This window comes from Anolis carolinensis, chromosome 4 (genome assembly GCF_035594765.1).
Source record: "Anolis carolinensis isolate JA03-04 chromosome 4, rAnoCar3.1.pri, whole genome shotgun sequence".
Taxonomy (NCBI): domain Eukaryota; kingdom Metazoa; phylum Chordata; class Lepidosauria; order Squamata; family Dactyloidae; genus Anolis; species Anolis carolinensis.
The window spans coordinates 97,530,874-97,554,001 of record NC_085844.1 but is presented as its reverse complement, the minus strand read 5'-3'; the positions used below and the strand labels follow the sequence as shown (position 1 = coordinate 97,554,001).

General features: G+C 39.6%; 1 protein-coding gene across 2 annotated transcripts in view; it reads left to right on the top strand.

The window, feature by feature from the left end:
• gabbr2 (gamma-aminobutyric acid type B receptor subunit 2) overlaps positions 1 to 23,128 on the top strand; it is a 444,511-nt gene that overhangs the window by 5,635 nt on the left and 415,748 nt on the right. The window contains exon 1 of one of the 2 annotated variants that reach the window (XM_062980838.1): positions 8,889 to 9,267. The exons of the other annotated variant lie outside the window; for it this stretch is intronic. Within the exon in view, the coding sequence (XP_062836908.1) occupies positions 9,016 to 9,267 (252 nt within the window). The 5' untranslated portion in view covers positions 8,889 to 9,015. Of the gene's footprint in view, positions 1 to 8,888; positions 9,268 to 23,128 lie in introns of those variants that run through there. 2 annotated transcript variants of the gene reach the window in all.

The following is a 23,128-nucleotide window of genomic DNA, read 5'->3' as shown; positions in this document are numbered from 1 at the left end:
GGGTGCAGATCTTTGTTTCACATGCCAGATCAGAAAAAAAGCAAATGTACTTTAATAGTGTTTGGGCTTATATTTGTACATTTGTACATGATGACATTTGTACATTTACATGATGACATAAAACAGATTTTTGAAAACTTTGGTTGGCAAAGCGATTTCTTTATTCCCAACTAGATAACTACAGCATCATGGCTGTGTGAACTGACCATCACAGAACACTTCAGACAGAAATTTCATATCTTATCATCCTCTCCTTCAGCTACATGTTTTTTTTTGTAATGAATTCAATTCACATATATTCCAGTCATTACTGCGATAAGCAGAAAAACAGAGTTGTCTGAATCAAGCCTTAGATAATGGCATTCTAGATTAGTAGAATTTGTGGTCTTGTATATTTAAGAAAATCATTTTTCCTGTTGCTTGCATTGGTTTTAGTTGAGTATAGTTGTAGGAGGCTATTTGTACCAGACTCTGCATGGGATGAGCCTTTATATGTTCACAAATATCCCTGAAAGCAAGGTAAACAAGGATGCTTGATGTTTGCATCTGGATGCAAATCCACTTGCAGTTCTCAGTCCAGATGAAGAGATCAATATGTCAAAGATGCTTCTTTGTATGGATTTCCTTATCTCAATCAGAGTGTGAAGGTTGAGTAACAATCCTTTAAACATTTAACTAGAAGAAGAAATAATGTAAGCCAAGGCAGACTTTGATCTTTGGAGTAGTCTCATGCTTGTTAACATAATATTTCACCCATTTGCTGATGTTAAACTGATATCATTAATAGGGAAAATGTGCAAGTCACATGCTATATAAATGTTCAGAAAAAATGGAAACGTGTATTCTGTGTATTAAACAGAGCATGAGTTTATAGAGAGATGTCTCTTTAAAGCTACTTTAGATGGGACGTTTTCTATATGATATAAGAAATGGAAAGCTGCTTAGTTTATAAGTATACTGTTTCATGTGATGAATGCATGCATGTTAATTTCATAATCTATAGATGCTGTGGGATGCTGTGATTAATGACATTTTCATGAGATACTCACAATCTTCTATACCATTGGGCTTCAAGTAGTGGGCTATGTTCCCAAACTGCTGACAACATTAGTAGCTCATGTGGGCTGTTACTAGCAATACCTGGCAATTCTCATCATTTGGTTAAACATTTTAAAAAGTAAAGACATCATTGCTGTGAATGCATGTGTGCGTACAGGAGAAATTATGGATAATATTGAAAGAGAAAGGGCTTTTTCTTCTTTTATGGTTCTCACCACATAGGATTTGTTTATCACAGAGATTTTGTTTTTTGCTGGAACACTAGTTGAATGATTTATGTGACTGTAATAAAGAATCAGATGTGTTTATTAGGTCTTGTGGCAAGGGTACAATACATTTGCATTAGAACAAAAAAGCAAAGGGGCTAGATGGTTTTACTTGCATTGATAATATTGATGTAGTTATCACCTTATAGTGGACCCTTTGTATCCTCTGGGGCATGGGTACCAAAATCTGTGAATGCTCCAGACCCATTATATACAATGGTGTAATAAAATGGTGTGCCTTATATAAAATGGCTAAATTAAGGTGTGCTTTTAGGATTTGAAATGAATATTTTCAAGCTGTGGGTGGTTAAATCTGTGAGTGCCGAATCCATGGATATGGAGAGCCAGCTGTACTGTACAACCACAACATTTGCTCAGTTCAAGTTGCACTTTCGTGTTGAATGCGTCCAAATTTTACACTTTGGTGTGTCCTCTGAATTTCTCTCCCCCAATAAGTTTGCGTGCATGTGTCTGGAGTGGGGACAGAAGAACTTGCTACAAGAATTTAAAAAAAGGAATAAATGGCATGATAAAGACTGAGTCCTGTGTTAAGTCCTTTGTTGCAGCCTTGGGTCAAAGTTGAGTCTTGTGTCTGAAATAATTCAGGTTTATAAGGTCATATGCCAAGGAGACAGCCATTTAGAAAATGTTAAACATTAAAACAAAATAAAACTGCAAGTGAGCTGACCATGGTGCTAGTTCTGCCATGCCTGTAAGTGCAAACTGGTGTTCCTAGCAGCTGTGGAGGAAGAAATAGGTCATAAAAATATTGTCAATGTTCCTGTAACAATACAAGCTACTTCACTGACTTCAGTTTAAGTTCTTTTAAGATGCACAATGATTTCTGTTAATAAAGAATATCGATGAAGCCTTATAATAAGTTAGCATCAATAATGAGGAATATCTTGCAGGGGAAATTATGTTCCATTTAAAAAAACTGCTTTACATTGAAAGAATGAAAGGTTGAGTTAAGAGAGTGATATGATGTTAAACAGGTGAAGTGGAGCAGCCTGTTCATTCTTTTTGTCAGATATCAACATTGGTATTCTTTTGGTAAATAAATACATAAATAATACTTCCTAGTGCTGTAACACTAGGATCCCCTGGTGGCTACGTGTGTGGCCTGGCAAATTTTGGATCACCGTCTAAAGCGTTGTGAATACTTGTCTCATTATTAGAATGTGTGCCTTGAGTCTAAAGAATTTGTGCTGGGTTTATGAGTCATCATGTCCAAGAGTACAAAGCAGTCAGGACATTATGAGCCATCCACTATACAATACATTTGGCAGCCAACCTTTGAATATAGAACTGATACTAATACTATGTTCACAAAGATCTTTTTATAGATCATTAGGTTACTCTTGCAGCAACTTTGGCAACAAAAATTATATTATAGTAGTTTGCTCGATGCCAGCTCCCTTGATCCCTCTAGAGCATTAGTTCATCTGCACCAGTGGTTCCCAATCTTTGGTCCTCCGGATGCATTGGACTTCAGCTCCCACAATTCCTGACAGCTGTAAAGCTGACTGGGATTTCTGGGAGTTGAAGTCCAAAACAACTGGAGGGCCAAAGGTTGGGAATCACTGGTCTAAGGAATGAGACAAGCAGTGGCTATTGCTGGCAAAGGCAGTTTGTTGCTGTATAGAAATGGAGGCCACATCCATTTCTCCCCAAGAAAGTTTGAATAGGTGATTGCTTGGGGAACATGCAAAAGAAGGAAGGAACATAATAGCTCTTCTTTCTCTTCTAACGTGACAAATAATTTGCTCTAAAGCACTGGTTCTCAATCTGTGGGTCCCCAGAAGTTGGTAAACTGGCTGGGATTTCTGGGAGTTGTAGGCCAAAACATCTGGGGACCTACAGGCTGAGAACCACTGCTCTAAAGCAAGGCTGCTTTAATGGTACAGTAGAGTCTCACTTATCCAACACTCGCTTATCCAACATTCTGGATTATCCAACGCATTTTTGTAGTCAATGTTTTTAATAAATTGTGATAGTTTGGTGCTAAATTCATAAATACAGTAATTACTACATAGCATTACTGAGTATTGAACTACTTTTTCTGCCAAATTCGTTGTATAACATGATGTTTTGGTGCTTAATTTGCAAAATCATAACCTAATTTGATGTTTAATAGTCTTATCCTTAATCTCTCCTTATTATCCAACATATCCGCTTATCCAACATTCTGCCGGCCCGTTTATGTTGGATAAGTGAGACTCTACTGTAGCTGAAATCCAGTTCTGCAGTCCTATATGCAAATAGCTTAGCTCTTACTTACCTCATGCGTAACATTGTGCAGGATTTTGTTGCCAAGACCTTTAAAGTCTTGTACATTTATATATATAAAAGAGTGATGGCATCACGGCGACTCACAAAACAACAAAAGTACAGGCCCCGCAGCCTCGAAATTTGACAACACAACCCATCATCCATGCCTCCAGGTTGATACAACAAAAAGAAAAGAAAAACAAAGTCCTAATTAGAGGGAGAGCAATATTTTTTTTATCCAATTGCTGCCAGTTTAGAGGGCTAATCTCTGCCCACTTCGTCTCCTAGCAACCAACTCCTAGCAAGCCAAGGGACAGCCAGGGTTCAGTTAGGGGACAGGCAGACTTAGGCTATCTAATTTACACTGGATTATATGGCAGTGTAGACTCAAGGCTCTTCCACACAGCTATATAACCCATTTATAATCTTATATTATCTGCTTTGCACTGGATTATCTTGACTCCACACTGCCATATAATCCACTTCAGTGTGCATTTTATACAGCTGTGAAGAAGGGGCCTCATATAATCCAGTTCTAAGCAGATAATATAAGATTATCAATATACAGTAGACTCTCACTTATCCAACATAAACAGGCCGGCAGGATAAGTGAATATGTTGGATATTAAGAAGGGATTAAGGAAAAGCCTGTTAAACATCAAATTAGGTAATCGTTATACAAATTAAGCACCAAAACATCATATTATACAACAAATTTGACAGAAAAAGTAGTTCCATGCGCAGTAATGCTATGTAGTAATTACAGTAGAGTCTCACTTATCCAACACTCGCTTATCCAATGTTCTGGATTATCCAATGCATTTTTGTAGTCAATGTTTTCAATATATCGTGATATTTTGGTGCTAAATTCATAAATACAGTAATTACTACATAGCATTACTGTGTATTGAACTACTTTTTCTGCCAAATTTGTTGTCTAACATGATATTTTGGTGCTTCATTTGTAAAATCATAACCTAATTTGATGTTTAATAGGCTTTTCCTTAATGCCTCCTTATTATCCAACATATTCGCTTATCCAATATTCTGCCAGCCCGTTTATGTTGGATAAGTGAGACTCTACTGTACTGTATTTACAAATTTAGAATCATAGAATCATAGAATAGTAGAGTTGGAAGAGACCACATGGGCCATCCAGTCCAACCCCCTGCTAAGAAGCAGGAAATCGCATTCAAAGCACCCCCGACAGATAGCCATCCAGCCTCTGCTTAAAAGCCTCCAAAGAAGGAGCCTCCACCACGGCCCCGGGGAGAGAGTTCCACTGTCGAACAGCTCTCACAGTGAGGAAGTTCTTCCTGATGTTCAGGTGGAATCTCCTTTCCTGTAGTTTGAAGCCATTGTTCCGTGTCCTAGTCTGCAGGGCAGCAGAAAACAATCTTGCTCCCTCCTCCCTATGACTTCCCTTCACGTATTTGTACATGGCTATCATGTCTCCTCTCAGCCTTCTCTTCTGCAGGCTAAACATGCCCAGCTCTTTAAGCCGCTCCTCATAGGGCTTGTTCTCCAGACCCTTAATCATTTTAGTCGCCCTCCTCTGGACGCTTTCCAGCGGTTTACCACTAAAATATCACAATGAATTTAAAACACTGACTACAAAAACATTGATTATAAAAAGGCAGACTGCGTTGGATAATCCAGAACATTGTATAAGCGAATGTTGGATAAGTGAGATTCTACTTTAATATGAAATAATTACTGGGATAGAATAATGCAGAACAATATAATCTCTAAAACCAGGACAGTAAATAAACAGGGGAATTCCACACAGGAAACAATCAGGGCCAGCTAACACCTCCCAACAAAGTATTCCCATCATCAAAGTCTGGCAAATCCTCTGTTTTTTCAGGGTCACAGACAGTAGAAGCACATAAAATATCGCAAACAACACCACTCTGAAAACAAGGGAATTCCAAACAGGAAAGAATCAGGGCCAGCTAACACCTTCCAACAAAAAATTCACTCAGGGAGGAAACAGCCAGGCTTTAAAGCTGCAAGGCCATTACAGCCTAATCATTTTTCCTAATTGCAGCATTCATACTTGCCTCCAACAGAAAAAAAAACCAATCAGAAATATTGTATATTCACAACCTTTAGGAAATAATATCCCCTGATGGTGCAGCATGTTAAAGCGCTGAGCTGCTGAACTTCTGGACTGAAAGGCCACAGGTTTGAATTGGGGGAGCGGAGAGAGCCCCCGCTGTTAGCCCCAGCTTCTGCCAACCCAGAAGTTCAAAAACATGCAAATGTGAGTGCATCAACAGGTACTGCTCTGGCGAGAAGGTAACGCCGCTCCATGCAGTCATCCCATATGACCTTGGAGGAGTCTACGGACAACGCCGCCTCTTCGGCTTAGAAATGGAGATGAGCACCAACCCCCAGAGTCAGACATGACTGGGCTTAATGTCAGGGGAAAACCTTTACCCTTTACCTTAACTATCACCAGTTCCTCAATACTTTATTTCCCATACCACCATACTTCGCCACAGCAACGCATGGCTGGGCACAGCTAGTGTAATATATAATATGGAATAAAATAATGAGATATGGCAACATTTATAGTGCCATAGCTATATTTTCAAGTCATGATGGATGAGTTGATTCAAGCCAACTTTTATTTTAATTTAATTTTAATTTATTAAAATGGTATAACTTTTAAACACACTCTAGAGCATTTGTTTGTTTGTTTGATTGATTTATTGATTTTCCATATTTGTACTCAATCTTGATGGGGACTCAGAGCAACTTCACATGTTGGCAACAATTCAATGCCTTGAAAACATACACTTGGTAAAACATCTGCATTAAAAACAGAGAATTAAAACAAATAAAAACAGATACATCAATTATTAAAATCACATAATCCAAAGTCATAGTGCATGGCCGTTCCAAACTGTCGTTGCACAGATTCTTTGTTTATTTATTGAACTGCAGGTATTCTCCAAAAGCTTAGTCCCATAGCCATGTTTTAACTTTTTTTCTGGAGGCTAGTAGGGAAGAAGCTCAATAGCCGAGAGGCCGCTACTGAGAAGGCTCTGTCTCTCATCCCCACCAACCATGCCTGTGAAGGAGGTGGGACAAAGAGCATGGCCTCCTCAGAAGATCTTAATCTCTGCAATGGTTCATAGGGGAGGATATGTTTGGATAGTAAGCTGGGTCAGAACTGTTTAGGGGTTTGTTGGCCATGGAACGGAAGGATAAGAAAAATTATCAGTCCTAAAGTATTATAATAATGAAGGCCTTAAATAAAATAAGGAAATAAATAGTAACTCAATGAAAACAGTTTAATCTATCAGTATACAATTTATAACATTCATTTAGTAAGTGGAATTGTGCATTTAGTTACAAATAATTCTACATTATGGATTGCATTGAAATAGACCTTAATTACTGCACTGATTTCTCTACAGATTATGATTAGACTCTTATGAAAACTTAGTACATCATTGGGAGAGTTACCAAAATATTAAAGAACTTTATGGACATAGTGTTGTATATCTGACAATTATGTTTGCTCACAGACATCTAGTCATGCATTTTGATGAGTGATTCGTATGAATATTGTCTTGGAAATGAAGTGTAAGGATGATTCCTAGATAGATAGATATACTGGATTACATGTTAAGAATGATATTCTTGCTCACTCCTCCCTGGAAGTCATGTTACCTGATGCTTGACATTTTGGGATGTTTTGGTAACATAGAAGAATACTCCTGAAGCATGAAGCTGTTCCATTGATCTAGAAGGAGATTTTCTTGGCAAATATACTATACAGAATATTCAGTGAGATCTGTATGGCCTTAAGGCAACAATTGTCGCAAGATCTGGTGGAAAGTTAACATTGAATCCATTCTATTTTACGGTAATATGATGTTCTTTGTAATTGTCCCATTTTACTGATATTGTACCCATGGCTTTATAAAAGTCAGTTTTCTCACCTAGACAAAATATAGCTCTGAGAAATGCTCTGAAGCAATTTTCCACTCTCCAGTTTATTATAGGTGAGTTTGTAAAAACAAAAATAAAAATAGGTACTCAAAGACTTTTGTCCACATGAGATTCCATTTAGTTGGCATCATGTTTAAGTGGGTTCATAGCTCTCTGCCTGTAGTATGTTAGTAAGTCCTCATTGTGATGTGTTAGTGAGCCATGGATCTTAATGGTGCTTGTGCTTTACTCACAGTATTTAAGTGTGAGTTTAAATGTGAGTTGAGTTTCATATAACTCAATCTAAATAACTTTATTTTGCATATTCATTGTCACTTTTATATCAGATGTCTGTTGAAAAGAGTACACTCTTATATATGGCTATTTAGAAGCAACCACCCCTGAGTTCAGTGGATCTTACTCCTCAAAAACTGTGTTATAGAGTTTCAGCCATTAAATTCTAAAAATGAAATGGAAATAGACACTTTAAATGCTGGTTACCTAGAAGAGGTAATTGGTAAAAGCAAGCAGCTTGAAAGCTGCATACACCAAATGTAGAGTTTCCCAGGCAACTTTAAATCTCCCATCTATTGAGGCAAGTATCCTGATGGGAAAAATAGTATGTAGTGATGTATCCAAAGAATTTTTCATAATCTTTTTGCTGAAGGGAGCAGTATTGCATTCATACAGAGCAGTACAGATGTCAGACTTCCTCACATGCAAAAGTCTGATATTGTGATACTGTGCAAGGCAGCTTCTTATGCCATTTTTGTGGGGAGAGAAATAACAACCAAAAAGAATGATGGTGGTGATGTACTTTGTAAGGTTCCCCTGTTAGCAATTCTGAAGCCTGATCCAGTAAAGGTGCTGCACAGTTGAGCTGCCATGTTTCCTGCCAGTAGTAAAGAGTAGGATTAAGCTTTGAGCTGCAGTGTTCATTTGATGTTGAATTTTTTTCTGTTGGAACTAAGGAGGTTTTAACAGCAGTTTGATGTGCATAAATCAGTACTGTCCACAAAACATTGCATGCCTGCTGGTGTGCAATAACATTGAAAATGATTATTTTAATATATCAACGTTTCAATGAACAGACAGATCAGTCTTCAGAAGAATTATTATTCTAATTTGTTTATAAATTTGTCAGCTGCAAGTGATGATTTCTGCTAGCAAAATGTCCAAAATGACAAATATTTAAAATTAGATTTGGCAGAACAGTTTGCCTTGAGAATTATTCTTGTGAGGGACTGATTCACAGCAGCACTGCTGTGAGCAGGATTACTGTCCAAATTGGAAAATCCAGCCTTGGAGAGCAGTTTATCCGTTAATAACAATTAGCTCCGTTCTTAGAGGGACACAGCAGCCCAAGGAAGTATCAACTTCAAAATGTCAGGCTGACAGACAAGCTGAGGCCTGTTTGCTCTAGAGATGAAAGCTCCAAGGGGAGGAAGGAAGTCAGAAGGAAAGTCTGGGAAAGATGTTTACTTGGAAATGGAGGATGGGCATTTTCCGGATTTGCATGCTGCTAATGATCAGATATTCTGAAGAGCGACCTCCTGCTCGGACTCGCCTCTCTATTCTTGGACTGCTACCTGTCGGTCACCTTCTGGAGAACAATAACCTAACAGCGGGTGTGCTACCTGCCGTTCGCATAGCTTTGCAACATTTACGTAGACATTCATGGATCCTGAAGAATTATGAACTTCAAGTATCATTTCAGGACACTCAGGTAAATGCAAATGCATTTGTTGACAGTATGTTTTTTTTCTGAAACCTTTTCTCAAACTAGTATTTAGATAGTTTGTGGTTTCTAAAACCCATGCATTTGTTCATTTTTGAGGGTGTGGAACTCTACCCTTTTTCCATACACAAAGGAATTGTGGAACAAGTCAAATAAATAGCAGAGCCCTTTGTTTCTTTTCTGTTAATTCATCTTGTAGATTAAAGCAGTAAATAAGACTGAGTTGCTTTGAAACATCAATCTTAGACAGGCTTCAAAGCAGTGGTGTCACAGCTTGCCACACTGCTTCTGTATATATAATGTTATCACACTTAATCAGGTCATTGATGTATTTAGCATGCCATTGTTTACACCAAAGTAGAAACTCCTCAAGGAGTTAGCAGAAGGGTCCCCCAACACTGCTTTCTGAAAGCCTTTTGATTAGAGATGCTAGCAACTAAATCATGAAGCAAATTTCCATCTGCCTCACTTGTTAGAAGTGTCTAGAAATTCCTTATGTGTGGCAATGAAAGTACTACTCAGTTTTGAGGCAACGAGATTGGTGGGAGCAAGATTCACTGCTTATTCCAAAGACATACTCTTGAATATGCTTAATATGACAATTAGGGGAGAAGGAAGTATATTTTTCAAAGCATTAGCTGGTGCTATTATCACTGTTATTTTTTTTAAAAAAAACAGCAATATGATTAACACAGTATGAACACTCATCATGCCATTTTAGAAGTGTGTTCTGACACATAAGGATGTCCACTCTTTCCTCTTTTCCCAAAATGACATGTTAGATGGGGAAGATGGGTTATTGTGTCATAAGCTCATGTGTTAAGATGGCCGTTGTATGCATATCTATTTGAGATTAAGCCCCAGAGAGCTTAGTGGACTTAACCTCCAAGACAGCATGCCTAGATTCTTGTCCAGGGCAGAACTCATTGTGAAGCATCCTGGAACATATTTATGAAAAACAAGTTGATTGTGTTTTGCCATCTCTAAAGCCCAAATTGCATTACAGTTCCAACATAATGACAAAAATATAATTCCTTTTCAATTGATACTTTGTTTGTATTGTGACAGGATATGTCTAGGGTCTTACTTCTCTAGCATGTGTTTTGTAGTACAGGTCAGAGGATGCATTCTGGTCATTTTTGAACAACGAAAGCACAAAGTTATTTTTATACTTGGTGATTTTGGAACTGTAACTGTAGTGAATTACTTTTAAAAGGGTAAAGCCTAAAGTCTAACATAAGCATGGTGGTGGTCTTGGGGAGCATGCAAGAGTGTCCAGCATTAATTCTTAGCACCTCCAATAAAATAATTTTAGGTTAGAGAACCAGAACAGGAAGTTGCCTGGAATGGCTGCCATAGTCAGATAGCATGGGACTAGTGCATAACAGACTTGGGCATGTAGAAAACAGAACAAATGTTGAGTTGTGAAGGTAGCTATAGAGTACATCACAGTTCCTAACTGAAATATTTGCTTCCTCTCCCCACTTACCTCTGGACCAGTGGTTCTCAACCTGTGGGTCCCCAGGTGTTTTGGTCTAAAATGCCCAAAAATCTCATCCAGTTTACCAGCTGTTAGGATTTCTTGGAGTTGAAGACCAAAACATCTGGGGACCTAAAGGCTGAGAACCACTGCTCTGGGCAAACAATGATCTTAAGGAAAGGGGGACCAGTTTAAAAGCAGGGATTTTGGTATCTCACAGTAAGCATGATGGAAGTTGCATTCCAGCTGTTGGTCAGCTGCAATTAGATGAATGTTCTTCCAGGATGACTGGAGGATATTGAGTTTGGTCCCTAGGCAGATTCTGGATTTGGTAGTAGAGTAGTAGTAACAGAAGAAAAAGAAGACTATATCAAAATAGTCTTGCTTTGGAGTTGCTGTGAGGTTTTTGTTTTTGTTTTGCTTTGTGAAGTTTCTTGGAACGCATTATAGAATATATGTCCAGTTCATGTAGCATTGCTAGACTTGATGGCCCTCCCTATGTCCTTGGGTGAACTAAGAGTTTCCCTTCACACAAATCCCCAAGCTCTTATAACTACTCTTTGCTGGAAAGATAAATGGCATTCAGTGAAGCTAGTTTGCCACTGCTGACCTTCTAAACTGAGTAACACTTTATCAGCTCCCCAAAATGAAAAACCTACATTTAGAAAAATCCCCACAAATCTCCTGCAGTATTCTGTATTCCGTGATAACTGCTCAAGGGATCCTTTTCCTTGGCAGAAAAGGTTCCCAGCAGATGGACAATTCAAAATCCACTTCTTTACAGTAAGCACAGTCTATTCTTTGCTTATATGTTGACTGGCCTTCTCTTCTAAGCTTATGTGTCAGCTGTCACAGGTACTTGTCACTTAAGAGCTTTAGACTGACATTTCTCAGTCTTCCTGGATTTGCCTTCTGAATGAAGGACATGGGCTGATTTTTCTCTTTGTTTTTATTCTTAGGTATATCCTCTCAGATTTTCTTGATAGGAGGAATTGTTTCTCCTTTGCATTGTAAATTTTGAATGGCGAACTCAAACAGTAACCAAACAAGATTAGCTACAACTGTCAAAGTTTTGTTATGGTATATAATAATGCTGTATTCATTCAACTTGGGAGATTAGAATATCTTTGGAAGCTTTTTACCTAGTTTTGATTTAAGGTTAATGAGCAATTGTCAATCTCGTTCATCATCAGTCTTTATTGGATTATAAAGAATAATAATAAACCTCTTGTGTTTTCTATAGTCTTCTCTCTGAACACTGGGCAGAAGGAAGCTTCAGATTAATTTATGCTTATATTAAATGTGAAAAATTATGTTAATCTTCATTTTTGGAATGTAGGCATGTTTATTGTATTCTGTGTGCCAAGGTGCTGACATGAGGTTCATAGAAACCTTTTAGTTTAACAAGCTTTTCCTAAATTGGCTATTCCTATAAAGAAAAGAATGAACAAGGAACAATGAATCAACTCTTCCCATTTGTTGTTTATAACCCGAGGGAACATGTTGTGCTCCATGATTATTGCTATTTGAAATGATAGAAACAGTAAGAAAGATACTATTGGGACATAACTGCTGGAGTAAAACATCACTTGCCCTCCAAAGAGTGTACAAACTTTTTAAATTTTAGAACTGTTACTTTAAATGTCAAAAGCAATGAAAAGACTGTGGGATTATTTTTCTTTGTAGTGAAAAAGCTGGATCCCATGTATTTTCCAGGGTGGCTGCATCTATTGGTGCAACGGAATATACATTAATGACCTTGTTCACAGTGTATTTGATTTAATTCAGGATAGGTTACTATTTCACAGTTGCAAAGTGAAACGCGTATGTCTAGAAAACACGAGAATGTGATCAAGAGGCTAAAGGCATTAATGACACACAAGCTAGATAAGGTGAAGCAGTTTGTTTTTCCCTGAATGTACTGGGAAGGGTACAAGTCTGCCCTCCCCTCCCTCCTGCTGAATTAAATGAGTACAAACTGATTTTTCACTTTGAGCTCAATTTGCAGCAATTAAATTAAGTTTATGATAAAGGGTAGTAGAGAGAAAAACTGGGATATTTTTAAAAACAGTTGAAACAGTGGAATAGCAGAGGATTGATTTAGAAAAGCATTACCATTTAGAGATCATAAACTTTTAGAACATTGCATTTATAGCCTTTTCGAGAAGAGCCAAATATTCATTGGAGTAGAATCTTCTCAAGTGGTATATAACCAAATGTAATTATGCAAGGCAATTTGCTTCAGTTGTTAGACTCAATAACTTATTGTTTCTGAGGACACATCCAGACAGCCCCTTTAATGTGGGACTTCCCGCCACAAAAAGGAGGCTGTCCAGATGAAGTTTTTGGAAAAGACAAATTAATTTGCCACAAACCAGGAAAAACTGGTTTGTGGTGAATTAATTTGATAGTAGGTTTGTTCCGCACCTTCTTGGGTGCCTTTCCCTTCTCCCTCGCACACTTTTCCTGCTGCTGCTGGGGAAGGCATGCACGGGGTGAGGGAGGAGGGAAAGCTGGGCACCTTTCCTGCATCCTCACCCCATGCATGCCTTTTCTGCCTCCTCACTCACCCCACACAAGCCTTTCCCGCCTCCTCCCTTGCCCGGTGTGTGCTTTCCAATGCTTTGCTTGTGCTTTTTATCACTGCATTATTTATTTATTTAACAATTAATTATTAAGGGGTGCTTTGCTTGTGCTTTTGGTGCACAAAGGCAGAAGGGTATTGGACTAAATGGCCCAAAGGTTCTCTTCAAACCTTGTTTATTACAATATTTTTGTTGTTGTTGTTGTTGTTGTTGGATGGCTATCTGCCAGGGGTGCTTTGATTATGTTTTGGTGCACAAAACAGGTAGAGGGTTGGACTAGATGGCCCAAGGGGTCTCTTCCAACCTTTATTATTTTTATGATGATGATGATGATTAACATTGAGGCTGCATTTGTTCCCGTTTTGTTTTTTTTACTTCAAAATAAGATTTATTTATTTTTTTAAAAAACTATAGTCTGGCCCTCCAACCATCTGAGGGACAGTGAACTGGCCCTCTGTTTAAAAAGTTTGGGGACCCCAGGTTTAGAAAGTCTTTATATAGAAATGAACAATTTTACTTCAGAACATCAAGGATGTTTATAGCTAAGCACATCAGTAGGATGAACTAGTAATATCCAAGTATCCACAGGTTTAAATCTTGAGAGATCTGCCATATAGATCAAAGTGGCAGAGTATAAATAATTAATTAATTTAAAAACCAGTTCTTTCTTGCCTTGGAGATCTAAATTTATAATCTAAAGTATGCTTGGAACTACATCCAGCTCCAGTTAATGCTTTAAAGTAAATGCAGTAAATAGACATAGGATCAAATGATATCCTGCCGTCCTCAACAGGATTTTAGTAGGAAAGAATTCTAAGTAAATCCAGTTAGGATTAAGTTGCAAACAGAAAGTGTATGTGCTTTGTCAGTTTACAAGAGTGACCTGTACACACAAAAGTACATCCTCAAGGATAAAATCTTTTGAAAAAAAGGAGGAAACTCACCCATATCTTTATATACATTGAGTGTTAGCATATATATTACCGGAGCCCCCGGTGGCGCAGTGTGTTAAAGCGATGAGCTGCTGAACTTGCAGACCGAAAGGTCGCAGGTTCGAATCCGGGGAGCGGAGTGAGCGCCCACTGTTTGAGCCAGCTTCTGCCAACCTAGCAGTTTGAAAACATGCAAATGTGAATAGATCAATAGGTACCACTCCGGCGGGAAGGTAACAACGCTCCATGCAGTCATGCAGGCCACATGATCTTGGAGGTGTCTACAGACAACGCCGGCTCTTCGGCTTAGAAATGGAGATGAGCACCAACCCCCAGAGACAGACACGACTGGACTTAACGTCAGGGGAAATCTTTACCTTTACCTATATATATTACAAGGACTGTTAATCCATCAAGGCAGAATAACCCCAATATCTGCTTTGAACTGAATTATTTGAGGCCCCTTCCATGCAGCTGAATAAAACCTTACATTATCTGCTTTGAACTGGGATATATGGCAGTGTGGACTCAGAGATTTCAGTTCAAAGCAGACAATGTGAGTTATTGTGCCTTGATATTCTGAGTTATATGGCTGTGTGGAAGGGCCCTGTGTCATTGGAAGGAGGACTTACTGATGGGCAGAACTGGTTGGTAGAAAATAATAATTCTAAAGAAATGGTTGTTTATGGAGTTGAATTTTATTTGTAAGTATTCTTGTGTGAACACCCTCATATCAGTATATCAGTGTTATTTTATATCCGTTTAACAGAAAATACATTTATTTTCATGTATGTATGGGAGATGTGTGTGAGTGTGTGTATGGTTGCATGGATGAAAATAATGTGAAGGATTGGACACATGGGCCACCTCCTACCAACAAGTTGTGTTTAGCAGAGGGAAATGTATGTCTGACTATGTCAGTCTTACCACAATGTGTATAGTGCTAACTGGTCACTTCATGGCAAATGTGAACTGGGAAAATGCAGTGGCAAACAAGACCTAAGTTGTGCAGTGAGGGAGAACTGGGTATAAATCTCTTGAAAAGACAAAAGTTTTCCAAATTGGAGGGCATAACTACAATTTCTTAAAATGCAAACTTTTTCCTCAGAATTACATCAATTGTTGCTGTAAAATCCCGTTACTGCTCTACAATTTGAGAGGGAAGCACTTCTCTATATGAATTGTGAGTCCTGATGTCAATGCAGGCTCCTTGATTCTCGTATGTTACTATTCCTTTGCTCACCCTTTACTGTTGTGTGCTCTGCTAATTGAATATTCCACAATATGCTTTTCTCTTTATTTGTTTTCATGCTCTTCTTAAGTTTGATGTTTTATGACCTGTTCTCTACAAGTAGAATGCTTTGAAGACAAGATATTACAGTGTCGTTGTTTTTGTCATTTCCTCCTTTATCTACCCACACAATTCATCACATGTAGACTATAATATAACAAAAAGAGAGAGAAAGAGACCAGCCATTGCACAGTGTCACATTATTCTATGTTATTGCAATAAAAGCAGATTATTTCAAGAGGAGTGCAAGAAATGGGAGCTATTGAAATATTAATAAATTGACTGAGCCCCATGAAAAAAGCCTAAAAAAATCCCACAACTTCTCTTAGTAGACAGCTCTGCTGTTATTAGAATTAGCTTCTTCTATAGTGAAACAATTGATCTGTCTGTAAAATCCAAATGACAGTACCGCAGAGGGTGAATTGCAAGAGGTGGATTAACATAGGTGATTTAGAACCATGAAGATTTGTATCCCATGTAGTTGAATGTTCAGAATATGGATGCTTGGATACTGCAGACAGATTGTCAGAGAATTAAAGATTCGTGAAGACAAAGCTTGCATGTTTGCTGATCATTGTTGCTATTTCAGAAGCTACATGGTGTTGGGTATTTCATTTGCTGCACAATGAAAGAAGAGAATGTAAAACCCTTGCTTATTTGACCTCCATGGGTACACAAAGCCAAAACTTTGGCCATTATAAATCAGCTCTGATTTCACCAAAAATTATACCACAAAACATTTACTATTGTATTTACTGGAATAAGCAATAGGGGAAGCTGCTTCAGAAGCACCTGGAGCTTCTATTTGAGGGGTGTTATCTGTAATTTAATTGCCATAGCTCAATGCTATGTAACCCTGGGATTTGCAGTTTGATGAGACATCAAGGCATTGCAAAATGACAGCCCCCACAGCATTAAACCAAGGCAGTTAAAGTGGATTCATTCTGCAGCATAGATACACCCCAAGGTTTCTTTTTCATTGTTGGAAGCTTTGGCGTTCTAATACAATTGTTTTTAAAGAAGGAATTCTAAGCAACGTAACAGGCATATTACAAAAACTGCTCGTTTTGCTGCTGCACATTACATTTGCCAGCAAATACTTTTTTTTGGTTTCAGGCTTTTAAAAATTGAGGTGCACATTAGATTCGAAGGCGCATTAAACTTGAGTAAATATGGGTATTTTTAAGGTGCTGCCGAACTCTATATTATATCCGATAGTTTAGATTCTCCATACATTATGGGACAATGGGAGGCAAAAGTGTTCTGTTTTAAAAAGCACATTTCACTTTTAATATCCTCTACTCATCTTATTCCATCTCAATACTTTGATAATCAATTTGTTAGAGCCTTTTGGGATAATGCACACCTCTGTACTTCAAGAGATCTGATCTCTTAGCAATAGAGACCCAACAAGCTGTTCAGTTCAGCTTGAGTTCATGTGAGTTAAACATATCCATTACTAAGCCTATTTAGTGTGCCTAGAATAGATGTGTGCCCTGCAATGCGTGAACACAAGGGGATGTGGGGAGGAAGAGAAAAAAATACAGCTTGCCAATCACAGATATCCATGTTACTCACTGCTTTCCTAGATTCTCTGTCACATACAAGAAATGTCTAGATGGCATTGCAACCAGCGACATCAACACCCAACTCAACACGCTGTCCAAAAATCATCTTCCTGCTTCACTTACTTGAAATCACTCAGTCCCTTACCTCACACAACAGAGCTGTGATGTGAGCCCACAGGACAAGGACAGGCATTGGCTCAGTAGGCCAAGAGGAGATAGGCATCAGGTATGAACAATACTCCTCGCATATGTATCCCTCATTTGCAAATGGCACTTCAGTTGCTACATTCCCCCAAGCCTGCTCTTCGGAGAAGCTATCTTAGGTTTTTAAATGGAATAATTTGAAGTTTTTACTGAACCTTCTTGAATTAAGTGTAGTTGCTGGGTCTGTGCTGGTAAAGGTGGGATGCCTATTAAATATGCTGTGGCAATTTTAATAGGCACCTCACTCTATTTTAATTAGGCAATTTAGGATCTCTTGTCTTGGCTTATGTCTTTGTCTACATCTTTATATTCTGCCTTGCTTGCATAGAACTCAGAGTGAAATAAATTTTATCCTTTTATGGATTTTACCCCCATAAGAACTTTATGTGTAAGTTTAGGCCACAAATAGTAACTACGCGTAGTTCAAAGTCCCACTGAGGTACTAGAGAAAAAGTTGTATTACACAAATTTGGTACAGCAAGATTGCAGCAGTATAATACTGGAGCCCCAGTGGCAAAGTGTGTTAAAGCACTGAGCTGCTGAACTTGCAGACCGAAAGGTACCAGATTCAAATCCCGGGAGCGGAGTGAGTACCCGCTGTTGCTCCAGCTTCTGCCAACCTAGCAGTTCTAAAACATGCCAATTTCAGTAGATCAATAGGTACCGCTCCGGTGGGAAGGTAACGGCGCTCCATACAGTCATGCCGGCCACATGACCTTGGAGGTGTCTACGGACAACACCGGCTCTTCGGCTTAGAAATGGAGATGAGCACCAACCCCCAGAGTCAGACATGATTGGACTTAACATCAGGGGAAACCTTTACCTTTTAATACTGTCTGTGGCCATTCCTTATCTCACAGTATTATTACTCTTCCATCACTGAATATGCATTCCAACTACTATTGTGGCTAACTTTTTTTTTAATGAGAAAAAAACAGAGTAGTGCCCAATATTTCTGCTTTTCTACTACTACCCCAGGTGTGATAAGCGCCTCCCACTGCAGTTCTGATATTGGAACATTTGCATGCTAGCGGGTATAACTTTCTTCCTCTTCCCTTCCCTATTCCCAAGCAGCAATAGGTCAGTCAGCTTCCAGTATATTAATATAGAAGGTTTGTCACTTGCTAAGAAAGAACTATTAGCCAAAATGTCTGAGGACATCTCGTGTGACATCCTATGTATACAGGAAACACACAGAGACATCACAATGAGAAGACCAAAAATTCTTGGAATGCAACTGGCAGTGGAACGACCTCACAGATAATATGGCAGTGCCATTTTTGTATGATCTGGTGTAGCAATCTCTGCAACTTCCCTCACAGAAGTGAACAACATTGAAATCTTATCTGTGGAACTTGATAGTTGCACCGTATCATCACTCTATAAACCACCTGGGGCTGATTTCTATTTTACACCCCCAACCAGTTGCCACAATCATGAAGCCCATTTTGTTGTGGGAGATTTCAATAGCCACAGTTGTGTCTGGGGCTATGACGAAGATGATAGAAATGGCGAAGCAGTTCTAACGTGGGCCGACAATAGTAGAATGAGCCTCCTTCATGACAGTAAATTACCACCATCATTTAATAGCGGCCGATGGAAGTGTGGTTATAACCCTGATCTGATTTTTGTAAAGGAAAGCATAAGCCACCAATGCACCAAAAGGGTATTAAACCCAATACCTAACACACAACACAGACCAATATGCTGCGTAGCATATGCAGCTGTAAGACCGAAAAGTGTCCCATTCCGCAGAAGATATAACTTCAATAAAGCTAACTGGACAAAGTTTACAGAGACCTTGGAAGCTGCTATTGCTGATATAGAACCTTCTATAGAAAATTATGACCTGTTCGTAGAAGCTGTGAAAAGATCCTCAAGGCTCTTAATCCCTAGAGGCTGTCGCACAAGCTACCTACCAGGCCTAAACGAAGAATCACTAAATCAGCTACAAGAATATCTCAGATTATTTCAAGAGAACCCATACAGTGATGGGACTATAGCAGCAGGCCAAAAACTATCTACAGCCTTAGCTAATGCTAAGAAAGACCGTTGGATAGAGCTGCTTGAGAACCTGGACATGTCCAAGAGTAGCCGAAAAGCCTGGCAATTGCTGAGACGCCTGGATAGTAACCCTCTGGTCAACCCTGGACACGCGAACGTGACACCAGATCAGATAGCTCACCAGCTAATTCAGAATGGGAAAACCAACTGCAGCAGAATAAAGATGAAAATCAACAGGGTGCCAGAACTTGAAACCCACCAGTTGTCTTCTCCTCTAAACCTGAAAGAACTCAGAGAAGCCATCAAGCGATTTAAGACTGGTAAAGCACCTGGCCTAGATGACCTGATGATGGAGCAAATCAAACACTTGGGGGCTAAAGCTGAAAACTGGCTTTTGAAATTCTACAATCAATGCCTGGCACACAAACAGATTCCCAGAGCATGGAGGAAAACTAAGATCATTGCCATCTTAAAACCTGGTAAAGATGCCTCCAATGCCAGGAACTACCGACCAATCTCTCTCTTATGTCATCTATATAAAGTCTATGAGAGGATGCTATTAAATCGACTAGGACCTGTTATCGAACCCAAGCTTATTGCACAACAAGCAGGTTTCAGACCAGGGAAAAACTGTATAGGTCAAATTCTTCATCTGACTGAACATATCGAGGAAGGCTATGAGAAAGGCTGCATTACGGGAACAGTCTTTGTGGACCTTACGGCAGCCTATGACACGGTGCAACATAGAAAAATGCTGCATAAAGTCTACCATATCACCCGGGACTTTGACTTTACAAAAACTGTCCAGACCCTCCTAGAAAACCGCAGCTTCTATGTGGAGTTTCAGGGCCGGAAAAGCAGATGGAGGAGGCAAAAGAATGGTTTACCCCAAGGCAGCGTTCTTGCACCAACCTTATTTAATATTTTCACGAACGACCAGCCACAACCACCACTCACAAAGAGCTTTATATAAGCTGATGACCTTGGCCTTACAACACAAGCAAAAGATTTTGAAACAGTTGAAAAGCAACTCACCAATGCCTTGAAAGATCTCTCCAGCTACTACAAAGAGAACCACCTGAAGCCTAACCCTGCCAAGACACAAGTGTGTGCTTTCCACCTACGTAACCGCGAAGCCAACAGGAAACTGAAAGTTACTTGGGAAGGCCAAGAGCTCGAACACTGTTTCCATCCTAAATACCTTGGTGTCACCTTAGACCGAACACTAACATATAGGAAACACTGCATGAACACCAAGCACAAAGTAGCTGTACGCAATAACATCCTGCGGAAACTGACTGGCAGCTCATGGGGTGCAGACCCACAAGTAATAAGAACATCAGCCCTGGCCTTGTCTTTCTCAACTGCAGAGTATGCCTGTCCTGTTTGGCACAAGTCTGCCCATGCAAAGCAGGTGGACATAGCACTGAATGAAACATGCAGAATCATCACGGGATGCCTTAAACCTACACCTGTTGATAAACTCTACAAGTTAGCTGGCATTGCCCCTCCTGACGTGCGACGGGAAGTTGCTGCTAATGGTGAGAGAAAAAAGGTCGAACATTGTGAAAGCCACCCACTGCATGACTATCAGCCTCCTCCCACCAGACTCAAATCAAGGAAGGGCTTCATGAGAACCACCACTCCTCTTGATGTTCCTCCAGCAGCAGCAAGGGTGTCTCTCTGGGCAGCTAAACCTGGCAATTCTAACTGGATGGCCCCCCAAGAGGGTCTTCCTCCAGGGGCAAACCAAGAATGGGCAACTTGGAAGTCCCTGAACAGACTCAGAAGTGGAGTGGGCAGATCAAAAGACAACTTGGCAGGGTGGCACTACCTGGAGGAATCCTCCACCTTGTGTGACTATGGAGCTGAACAAACAACTCAGCACATGTATGCTTGCCCACAATGCCCTACCTCATGTACGGAGGAGGAGTTGTTTAAAGCTACAGACAATGCGGTAGCTGTTGCCCGCTTTTGGTCCAAAACTATTTAGTTGCTTGTGATTTCTTTTTTTTCTTCCCCCCCCCCCCCCATTATTTGAAATGTATTTGTTGTACAATGCTTTTGACACGAAATAAATAAATAAAGCTTCCAGTAAATAGACGTGAGAACTCTCATAAACAAATTGGGAGTATATTGCTATTACTGAAAGGGTGCAAAAGAAAGAAATGCAATGCTGGTATGTTTCAATTTGCATTAAGTGTTGGCAGCTCTACACTTACTTGCTGGCTAGAGTACTCTGACCCCTTTACTGGGGTCGATCTGGAGTGGAGAATGTTGGATTGGCTCTGGGATGGTTTAGATCACCAACAGAGCCAGCCCTAGGTATTTTTCAAGTGTAGGCAAACAGAATTTTGCCCCCCCCCAACCAATCACTGAAAAATAAAAGCGTTGGATAAGCGAAAATATTGGATAATAAGGAGGGATTAAGGAAATGTCTATTAAACATCAAATTACATTAAGATTTTACAAATTAAGTACCAAAACATCATGTTTTACAAGAAATCAACAGAAAAAGCCGTCTCAACTGCACCCCCGTATCTTTTGCGCCCCAAGCGACCGCTTAATTCACCTCATTGTTGGACCGGCTCTGATCACCAACCTCCCAGACACTGAGTCCTGATGGTTCAGTGAATCTGGACTTGGATTGGTAATACTGGATGGCTGCTGTTACTGTCCTCACTTGCCATTGAGGCAGTCAGTGGGTGCACCATGGCTCGTGTCAATAACTCACCACCTGGTATGATGTTGCCTGAGGCACTAGAGCGAGGGGAAGGGGGAAGAGGAATCACCCCTCTTTTTGCCCCACCCTTCTCTGATCCCCTCGTCAATCCAGACAGCGTCACTCCAGGGAATGAGTGACAGACACTAGTCATGTCCTGCTAGCAGGCCACTGCAATGATGAGAGGGAGTGCGGTGGTGAGTGCCAGCGCATGTAGCCAGGCCAGCCATGCCTGGGTTATATAGTTGGCTATGTACATAGTTGTGGCTGGTTCTGTCTTGGAACTGGCCCAATTGCTTACATAGGTCCAAACTTCCAGTTTGCTCTAGATTCTTGGGGAGAATTCAGAGAAACCTGCAATGTTTATTAATATAATTCAAAGCTGTGCTGAGGTGGCCTTGACCCATGTTAACCCAAATAAGCTCAATGTATTGTTTAACTGCTGAGGAGCTGATTTACCCACCCTTCAGGAAACAGAGTTAGTGTAGACGTGCCCTACAGTATTGCTGCACTAAGAGTGCCAGGTGTGATAAAGTCTCCTCGATTCAAGTTCAACAGTGTTCTTTATTCATGATTTTCAAATTTCCAGTGTGCAAATGAATACAACAAATTAGACATAACTGTAATCTGAGGATCATTCAGTGTATTCAGGTTTGCTGGCTCTTCTGTGGAATAATACCTTTCACTAATTAATTGTTTCAAATCCCCTCCCCCCCCCCAATGATCTCAGAAATATGTTGTTCCTGGTATATTATTTTATATATACAGGACAAACATGGGGGCACTTGCTTGACAGGAAGGTAGGATATAAATTAGAAGTTAATAAAATAGATAGATTAATTTGAGCAACAACTGGATTATTCAATTTCTAAATAAAAATAGTTTTCCACTTAACTTGTAGTATGCATTTGTACAGCAGCAACAGTTTAATGTAGCAACAGATCAAACATTAGCATTTAGAGTGTTTTCTTCTATCTCAAACATGCTCCAAAAAGCATTAATAAGCTAATGTTAACATTTTCTTGCTGTGAGGTAAATAGGTGCTATGACTAATTTTTCAGAT